Source organism: Desmodus rotundus, chromosome 6 (assembly GCF_022682495.2).
Source record: "Desmodus rotundus isolate HL8 chromosome 6, HLdesRot8A.1, whole genome shotgun sequence".
NCBI classification, from domain to species: domain Eukaryota; kingdom Metazoa; phylum Chordata; class Mammalia; order Chiroptera; family Phyllostomidae; genus Desmodus; species Desmodus rotundus.
The window spans coordinates 12964592-12974568 of NC_071392.1; the positions used below are offsets into that span (position 1 = coordinate 12964592).

The following is a 9977-nucleotide window of genomic DNA, read 5'->3' on the forward strand; positions in this document are numbered from 1 at the left end:
GGTGGGGGGAAGGTTCTAGAAAAGCGGTGGCAGCGGCTCTAGCGGCAGTAGCAGCAGCGCCGGCCTGCCGTGTGGAGGTGTCTCTAGCGTTGTTGTTTCTCCAGCGGCGGCAGTTCTCACTACAGCGCCAGGACGAGTCCGGCTCGCGTTCGACCGCGGAGAGCTGTCTCATCTCGCTCGGCTGCGGGAAATCGGGCTGAAGCGACTGAGTCCGCGATGGAGGTAACGGGTTTGAAATCAATGAGTTATTGGAAAGGGCATGGCGAGGCCGTTAGCGCCTCTATGGAAGTCGGCCCCCCGGCTCGTGGGAGAGCGGCGGTGCGGTGGGGCCTCTTCAGAAGCGGCTGGTTTCCGGGTAGATTGGGAGAGGGGCCGGGGGGGTCGCGGCGTCTGTCAGAAGAGGGGTCGTCTGCGGGTGCCCGTTTGTTCAGCACTTTCCACACCCTCAGCCTGCCGGCGCCATTTCCCTTTGCTGGGGGTTGGGGGATGGGCATCTCCCACATGGCGGACGCAGCGGCGCTGCAGCGAGGTGCGGCGCGCTCGGGGGAGTCTGACTGCCTTCTCGGAAGGAGGCGGGCGTGGGGGCCCCGGCGGCCCTGCGAGGGAGCGTTTCGGTTGGGCTGCGGGACCTCCGGAGCGGGGCTGCGGAGCTTCCCCTCCCCCTCTCCCCGGGTTTGGCGGCCGCCATTTTCATTTTCCTCCTTCCTCGTCGCGTTTTTCCTTTTAACTGTCTGATTTCTAGTAGTTTGACTCCCGTATCGAAGAATGGAAGCGGCTAGCTAGCTTCCTTTCTTCTCGGGCCGGTTTCATGCGGTTTTGAGGTGGATTCCGAGCGTTTCGGGAGCTTTGCTCTTCACGGAGCCCTGCGCACCTCATGAGAGGCGCTCTCCCTTCCTCTCGACGAAATGGCGCCATTGCGCGCAGCCGCCGCCGCGGGGCGGGGCGGGGGGCGGCCGCCGCGCTGCTCGGCGGCGCTCGGGGCTCTAGGCAGCGGACCCGGGGTGCCGGGCCCAGTTCCCTGGCGGCCCAGAGTACGAAGGGAACAGTGTGGGTTTTAGCCCTTAAGTGGAGTAACGGTTTTTTCCTAGGTCTGCGGCGACTAAAAAGGCAGTTGTCTCGCAGTCAGTTTTAGAAATAAAATCAAAATTAGGAGCCATTAGTTCAGTTCTTATTATGAGTGGGGAAAGGTTATGGGGGGGGGTGTTCGTTTCAGAAGGATTCCTTTTGAATCGTAGAATTTTTTCGTATTCTAAGAAACACGGACAAGGTTATTCTTTACTAGTTAAGACCACGGCCCCATATAACGATCAGCTTAAAACTGAGGAAGCGAAGTAAAAAATGACTCATTCCTCGGTGCATGCGTTGCTGTATTCAACAGTGTTGGCCTGTGCCGCTGTGTGTTTGAACTTTGTTACTTGGCTTTTCTCATTCGTGTTTGCGGTCGTGGTTGATGATTACATTGGTAAGCAGCAGGTCTCAAGCGAGCGGGGGGAGGGGGCTCTTCCGGGGTATTTTCTTGACCCTAAGCACGCTTATAAAATAAATGTGTAATCGATAGTGGACATCGGGTAAGTTTGAAGGAAATTGAGGTAAGTAATGAGCTTTTGCTTTTGTCGTGATTTGTACAAAAAATGTAGAAGTACTTTGTACTTTCTAATTTCGATAATTTATTGGGCTTTAAAGACGTGTTTTTCTGACAATTGAGTATTTTGAATAAGTAAAATTAGTTAATCCAAGTGTCAATATGGCAAGTAAGTAATAGATTTTAACAGATATTTATTTGTATCAGGAGTTTGATAATTTGTTAATCTTTAAATTTTTTTTCAGATTCTGAAAGCAGTTAACTGCAGGGGAAAAAAATTATGAATTGTTTATCGTTGTATTTTTAAGTTGATGGGAGGATGTCGTGCATGGAGGGGAGAGACCTCTATAGAACTGGGTTGAGAGATGTCACACTATTTGCAGAGAATAAATTTTTTCCTGTTAGGTAGAAAACTACATTTGATGTTTTAGTTGTATTACACACTCACAGCTGTTGGTCCTGGGCAAAAGACTTAGTTGATTCTGAATATTTAAAAAAAGTTTTTTAAATTTAGTCACCTGAAAACCAAATGACCACCAATCCATCCTTAACTGGCAGCCCAAAATTCACTCAGTACCGTCAATGCAACATAATTGCTTGCTGGCTTATGGGGATCGAAAGAGTTTGGCTCAGGCTTTTTAAATTTTTGCCTGTAAAATTAGAAACACGTATACTGTAGTTTGCCAGATAGCCAATAAGTTTAATCCACTTGAGCATTGACTTTTTTTTCTTTTTAAAAATGAACCAGTGAAGGGTAAATGGTGGTACTCACAGTGGTCATTTAAACATTGTTATGGTTTTTGAAAAGTGAGATGACTATAGTGAATGTATATGCTGGTATATATCAGTTGTTTGCCCCATGGTGGTTCAGATTTTTTGAGTTGTCAAAGTACCAAAAATGTGGGTACCCAAGAAATAATGTTAATCCTTTCTTAAGGTGTAGTTAAGCTTTAGTTGGTCATAAAAATCAGTCATCATTGGTCAGAGAGGTGAATTTTAAGGATATTTTGCCACACACATTGAACGTTTACATTTTTACCTCCAATGAATAGTTGGTAAAACCCGGAAAGGATGATTTTTATTGTGATACATTAGAACCACCACCAGAGGGAGCAATGAAGGAAACAAATCAGACATTTTAAATCCTGTCATGGTAAATAAATTGGGTTGTAAGTAAGGAACCAACTATTTTTTTTATTAAAAATACTTAAACTGAGTGAACTTAATCTGTTCTAGGAAGTAGGGTTGAACGAAAACTCTGATAAGAATCCTTTAACCCTTCAATGACCAGGGAATAGATTTGCTCCTTTCTCTTCAGGACCGTTTTTGTTTTGTTTTTTCCTTAACTGATATTAAACGTATTTGGAATGTCATGTAATCTTAGATCAAGCAATATGAAGAAACGTGTAGTTCAGCTGACGCAATTTTTGGTGTAACACAACTAATATACAGTTTTAACATATGGTTTAAATTTGATGTAAGTTTTTTTTTTCCCCTCCAGAAAACTTTAGAAACTGTTCCTTTGGAGAGGAAAAAGGTACTCTGCCAGCAGGTCACCTTATATTTAAGAATTTAATTCCCTGCATACAAAGAGAAAATGTAAATAAAAATTGAAATGGTGTTTTCCTTTGCAGAGAGAAAAGGAACAGTTCCGTAAACTCTTTATTGGTGGCTTGAGCTTTGAAACCACAGAAGAAAGTTTGAGGAACTACTACGAGCAATGGGGGAAACTTACAGACTGTGTGGTACGTTAAATATATAAACGTGCCTTCACCTGTTGGTCTCCTATGTTTAAAATGCTAAGTGAATCCTGGAGAAAATTACTTTTAAGTCTGTGGTGTTCATTAAAAACTAGTTTTAATTCATCAAGTAAGCACATCGAAAGCTAAAGATTCTCCTTTGGTTTTAAAGGTAATGAGAGATCCTGCGAGCAAAAGATCAAGAGGATTTGGTTTTGTAACTTTTTCATCCATGGCTGAGGTTGATGCTGCCATGGCTGCAAGACCTCATTCAATTGACGGGAGAGTGGTTGAGCCAAAGCGTGCTGTTGCAAGAGAGGTGAGCATGGTATAGCTTTGTGAAGACAATGTAATTTTTGAAATAATTTTTCTGTATTTATCTGACTCAGTGGGTTTTCGCCTCTTATTAAAGCTGTGGTGGTTGACCTAAACTCACTTAAAAAAAAAAAAAAAATGTCTTTTACAAAGATGTTAGTCTTTGCTTTACCACCAGGAGGATAGAAGTCATTTATGGTACCCAAAGATGCTTTCGATCATTATTGATTTCTTCTGTCATGATGACTTACACGTCCCTCCCTCCCCCTTATTACTACAGGAATCTGGAAAGCCAGGGGCTCATGTGACTGTGAAGAAGCTGTTTGTTGGTGGTATTAAAGAAGATACTGAGGAGCATCACCTTAGAGATTACTTTGAGGAGTACGGAAAAATTGATACCATTGAGATAATTACTGATAGGCAGTCTGGAAAGAAAAGAGGCTTTGGATTTGTTACTTTCGATGACCACGATCCTGTGGATAAGATTGTGTGTAAGTGTATAAGCACAAGATGTGTGCATTTTCATAAATTGTGGATGTATTAATGCCTATAATTTTATTTAAAAGTAACTATTGATACAACTTATAGGTTATAGTATGGCTGATTAATGGAGTCTGAACTTTTCCTTCCAGTGCAGAAATACCATACCATCAATGGTCATAATGCAGAAGTAAGAAAGGCTTTGTCTAGACAAGAAATGCAGGAAGTTCAAAGTTCTAGAAGTGGAAGAGGAGGTAACATTAATTCCATTTTTTCCTTTTAAAAACTTATTCATATAAAATACTTGTTACTAACTAGGCCATATGTTGTAGGCAACTTTGGTTTTGGAGACTCGCGCGGTGGCGGTGGAAATTTTGGGCCAGGACCGGGAAGTAATTTTAGAGGAGGATCTGGTAAGTTTTAAGTTCTAAATGTTAGAAGGGCAAATGTGGTTGATTAAAAACTGTGGCTCATATTTGATTAGAATCAGGAAATCTGACCTAATTTTAAGAAGTTGTTTTTTAAGACTTTTTAAGTAAGTGGGGTATTCTCATTTGGCCAGGCTCGAGGTAGTGGTTAAAAGATAATTTTGCCCTGGCTGGTGTGGCTCAGTGGATTGAGTGCTGGCCTGAGAACCAAAGGACTGTTGATTTGATTCCCAGTCAGGCCACATGCCTGGGCTATTACAGGCCAGGTGCCCTAGTTGGGAGCGTGTGGAGGCAACCACATACTGATGTTTACCTTTATCCCTTTCTCTCTCTGCCAAAAAATAAATAAATAAACTCTTAAAAAAACTTAAAAGGTAATCGTAAAGCTATTAAAAGATAATCGAATCCATTATGGTCTTTAATTTAAATCCAAATGACTTTGCAGCCACCTTAAAAAACTATGGGATACACTCAGTGAAAATACCACAGAAGCTTTGCTTGTGGGCTTAAGAAAGTCTGTATCTTACTAAACTCTTTTGCTTTCGACTTTAAATGATAATTTTCTGAGGTAAAACAAGTTGCAACCTGAAAAACTCTCCACTGCCTCCCATTTAATGTCATTCCTATGTGGAAATAAGTGGAATCTCTTTAGGCTTGCCAAGTCCCCAAATTGGGCAGTTACCCTGGTGGGGAGATTTAATTCATTACACATCTGTGTTCATTTTTAAGAATAAAGTAGTAACGTTCTAGTGTTCAGCGTAAAGGGAGACATGATTCCTAATAATCATCCATAGATACTTAATGGAGAATGTGGAGGAAAGGAGGAAAAGGAACTGAATAGGTTGTATTAATCATAATTCTTTCTGCCCCAACAGATGGCTATGGAAGTGGTCGTGGATTTGGGGATGGCTATAATGGGTATGGAGGAGGACCTGGAGGTCAGTTTCTTACATATTTTGATCTAATGGACTTTTAAAAGTTTATTCATGCTGTGTCCAGTTTAATGTATACATGGGATTTTTTTCTCAGTGGTTTGCATGTTTGTCTTTTATAAAAAGTGTAGGTGTAGCTTTTGTATAGATAAAGGAAGGGTGGTTACTTACTTGTTATAGGTTGCAAAATTAATTTGGGCGGATTTTAAATGAGAATTGAAAGATGCCATCTTGCCAACCTGTTAGTTAAGTCAAAGCATTGAACACAGATGGACAAAGATACAATACTACATGTACTGTTCCTGGGAAAGGTATAGGACATTGTATATCACCATGATGAACATGTAAGTTGGTATATGTAATAACAGTGGTGATGTCTTAGCCCTTAACAAGATTAGTTCCCCCGGGATAATTTCCCAAAAGGAACGTTTCCAAAATACTTAAGGGTGCCCCTGGGTCTAGCTAATTTGTGGGCCATTGTTACATATCAAGTGACATGTTAGATATTTTTGCTGGACTACAATAAAGGTTGATACCTGCTGACAAAATGTCCTAGTAAGAAAGACATTTAAAACTGAGCTAGTAAAAGACCTTGATTTTTGTCCCTCATTACACATAATCAAGTTTCGTGTACATCTCACTATTTTCCAACTATGCTTTGAAATCCAAATTGAATTTTGTGAGTTTTCATATATTACAGTAATGGGAGATTAACTACCAATTTGTTTTTTAATTTCTTGTAAGTTTATTAATATCTGGTTCTCTCCTCATTGCTACTCAAGGATAGTAAGCATATTATCAGGGAACATTGTAATTCATAGGGAGACCTGAGTTGGGTACTTAAATCTTTGGGGCCAGTTAGGGGTGTGTGGAGGCTCTTCCACTTGTTTTGTTTGCCTATACCTCATATGCCCTCACAACCCTTAATACAAAATGCAAGTAGTATTTCAAGGTATTTTAAGAGAACTTTTAATATCTTTAGTGTTGAGGAGGAACAACAATATTAATTGTTGTTTATCTTCATAAAGGTTTTATGCAGTTTGGTTGTATGTACATAGTCTTCATCCCCAAATGTTTAAAGGGATATTCTGTTTCACCCTAGAGGCTATTCCAGAAGAGATTTCTTAAGACAAATATTTTACTTATAAAAATGTGTTTTAGAAAGCTGGAAGTGGGTGTGGTAAGACAGTTCAAATGGCATTGAAAATATTAAGTAATTACTTAAAGGCTTATTTTATAATAGGTGGCAATTTTGGAGGTAGCCCTGGTTATGGAGGAGGAAGAGGAGGATATGGTGGTGGAGGACCTGGATATGGCAACCAGGGTGGGGGCTACGGAGGTGGTTATGACAACTATGGAGGAGGTAATAAATTCACCTGCATCCTTTATGTGGGAATTTGGAGTGGAATTAATGACTTATTAATGAGACTTTTTTTATTTCATTGTTGTCAATAGCTGCCTTAAACTAGAATTGTAGATAGGTGTTGTGCATTTATTCTGATTGCTCTTTTGGGGAGATTTGTTTTAAATATTTAGCATGTATAACTCTAATGTTTGTATTCTGAGGTTCATTATGCTAAAGTTGTATTTCAACTTTTTTACAGGAAATTATGGAAGTGGAAATTATAATGATTTTGGAAATTATAACCAGCAACCTTCTAACTATGGTCCAATGAAGAGTGGAAATTTTGGTGGTAGCAGGAACATGGGGGGACCATATGGTGGAGGTAATTTATTACATTCTTAAAATTATTTTGTGTAATTAAAGGAGAGGATTACTCTTAGTCTTCTGACATGATCTGAAATGGGAAAGATTATACGATTTTTAGGGTTACCGAAATTTGTGGGAAGTACTTTAATCATTAACATAAACTTGGGTTAGGTGTGATGGATGAGACATTTAAGTGGTTTAGAACACAGGGTGGGACAAAAGTAGGTTTACTTCAACTGGAAAATAATACAAGAATTAATAATACAAGTGCAAATTCGGTTTCATGTATTCATAACTGGAATCTATTTAGAAATTGGGAGAGTAGTTGAGATATTTTGTGTGGGGTGTTTTCCTTTAGCTGGTTAAGAGAGCCAAATAAAATTGCTAAGGACATTGCAAAGTGGTATAAAGTGTTGTATGAGTTGTCTTTCTAAAAGTTAATCATAAATATTCAAGATTTTTTGTTTTCTATTGATATTTTTGAGAGGGAGGAAAGAGGAGAAACACTGATTTGTTCCATGTATTTATGCATTCATTGGTTGATTTTTGATTGTTCCCTGGCCAGGGATTGAACCTGCAACTTTGGGGTCTTGGGATGAAGCTCTGACAAGCTGAGCTACCAAGCCAGGGCAGGGCATAAGTTATTCCTGAGAAAGTTTTTAGTACGACCAAATAGATTAACCGAATTTTACTGTGTGTGTAGTGTGCCGCCCACTTTTTTGGCCCAAGCTTTCACAAGGGGGAAAAACTTCATTTTCTTAATTTCGCTTACTTATATTTAGGAACAACTGATATATCGTATTTCAGGTTATTATTTTGCATTTGGGTATCATTCCTTTCTAGAGTCACACTTTTAAAGCATAAGCATTCTAGAATTAGCCCTACCCATGTTAATGTACACCCTTAGTTATCCCTCAAAAATATGGGCAAAAGTGTGCATTATACACAGCAAAATGTGGTATCTGTGAATTTGAATAATTTATCTCCCAAGTAATTAAGGTAATTAGAAACAGGGGGAATGGTCTGTTTTAAAGTATGTATAGGTGTGCCATAGGATTAATAACTTCGCTAATGATGGGAAACTGAAGTAAGTTTGCTTTCTCCCGGTCTATCAATTCTAGGAAACTATGGTCCTGGTGGAAGTGGAGGAAGTGGGGGTTATGGAGGGAGAAGCCGATATTGAGCTTCTTCCTATTTGCCATGGGTAAGTAGCTTTTGAGTTTTTACATTATTATTGTCTGGGGAGACATAGCTGTCAGGAGTAAAAGCTTTTTAGGATCATGTTATCTTTCCTTAAAATCTGGTTAGATGGATAATTTCATAACCTATTTTTTTTTTACTCTTTACTTCTGTTGAAACAGGCTTCACTGTATAAATAGGAGAGGATGAGAGCCCAGAGGTAACAGAACAGCTTCAGGTTATCGAAATAACAATGTTAAGGAAACTTATCTCAGTCATGCATAAGTATGCAGTGATATGGCAGAAGACACCAGAGCAGATGCAGAGAGCCATTTTGTGAATGGATTGGATTATTTAATAACATTACCTTACTGTGGAGGAAGGATTGTAAAAAAAAAATGCCTTTGAGACAGTTTCTTAGCTTTTTAATTGTTGTTTATTTCTAGTGGTCTTTGTAAGAGTGTAGAAGCATTCCTTTGATAATGTTAAATTTGTAAGTTTCAGGTGACATGTGAAACCTTTTTTAAGATTTTTCTCAAAAGTTTTGAAAAGCTATTAGCCAGGATCATGGTGTAATAAGACATAACGTTTTTCCTTTAAAAAAATTTAAGTGCGTGTGTAGAGTTAAGAAGCTGTTGTACATTTATGATTTAATAAAATAATTCTAAAGGAAATTGTGTAATTATAGACTTTTTATTTTAAATAAGTTAAGGAGTGGGTAGTATAATTAAGGTCCATTGCAAAGCTGTTGTTGTATTTGTGTAAGATAAATGCTGGTCAGATGTAAGTGTGTTGTCTGCAATTCATCAGGATTAAATTACCTAGATAACTTAAGGGATATCTCTGCAAGGAGAAACACCTTTTTAGATCTTTTAGATGCTGCTTCTTCAATGCAAGGAAAGGAAATAACCCCAGCGAGGTACTCTTCAGGGATACAGGTCTAGTACAAGAAAACTCTTGACGGCTACTAAATTCAGCCAGTCTTAAAAAACTGTGCTGTTTCTACAAAGCTTTAACTACAGTAGTTTATAAGGATGCCAACGAAAGCTGAGGGTGTAGAGCAAATAGTTCTAAGCTTCAGTTAAACTTCTTTAGGTAAGATCTTATTTACTTTTCCTTTTTTAATTTTCCTCCCCAAAAGATAAACTAATACTCTTAAATGGTCTTTCAGTATAGTGGTTCTTATGTAGTTTAACATAGCTATAAATTGAGTTTAACAATTTATAAACTCAAGAGAGTAATTTATAAACCCTGTTTTCCAATCTGTCATTTACTTAAATTATTTTGATTGTTCCCCGCTTTCTTTCTTTCCCATCCCCCTCCCCCTCTATGAAGATTCGGGTGCTTAACATATCATTTTTTTCCCTGCTGGAATTTTAGCATTGATATGAACCATGGACAAGTATATTCTGCTGCCACAAAGACTGTAAAGTGCTACATTTCAACAGCTGAGGCAAGCCAAGTGATTAATAAAGCTTTTCTTGGTTCCTTCAGTGGTGTTGGTAGTAAAATGGTAGGTAAAAGTTAGGCTGCAAGTTCAATAAATCATTCCCATTGTTACACCCTGTGTATTCACATTTCTTGGATCAAGCATTTGAGTGAACTGGGTTT

At 39.1% G+C, this 9977-nt stretch overlaps 1 protein-coding gene across 1 annotated transcript; it reads left to right on the forward strand.

Moving 5' to 3' along the window:
- Window positions 1-104: 104 nt before the first annotated feature.
- Window positions 105-9040, forward strand: HNRNPA2B1 (heterogeneous nuclear ribonucleoprotein A2/B1; the record flags this gene model as incomplete). The annotated part of the gene is given in 12 exon segments (XM_024562944.3): window positions 105-222; window positions 3084-3119; window positions 3217-3327; window positions 3494-3640; window positions 3917-4127; window positions 4269-4370; window positions 4449-4529; window positions 5420-5482; window positions 6720-6839; window positions 7081-7203; window positions 8309-8391; window positions 8549-9040. Coding segments are annotated over 11 exon segments (1062 nt in total). The 3' UTR covers window positions 8371-8391; window positions 8549-9040.
- Window positions 9041-9977: the final 937 nt, after the last annotated feature.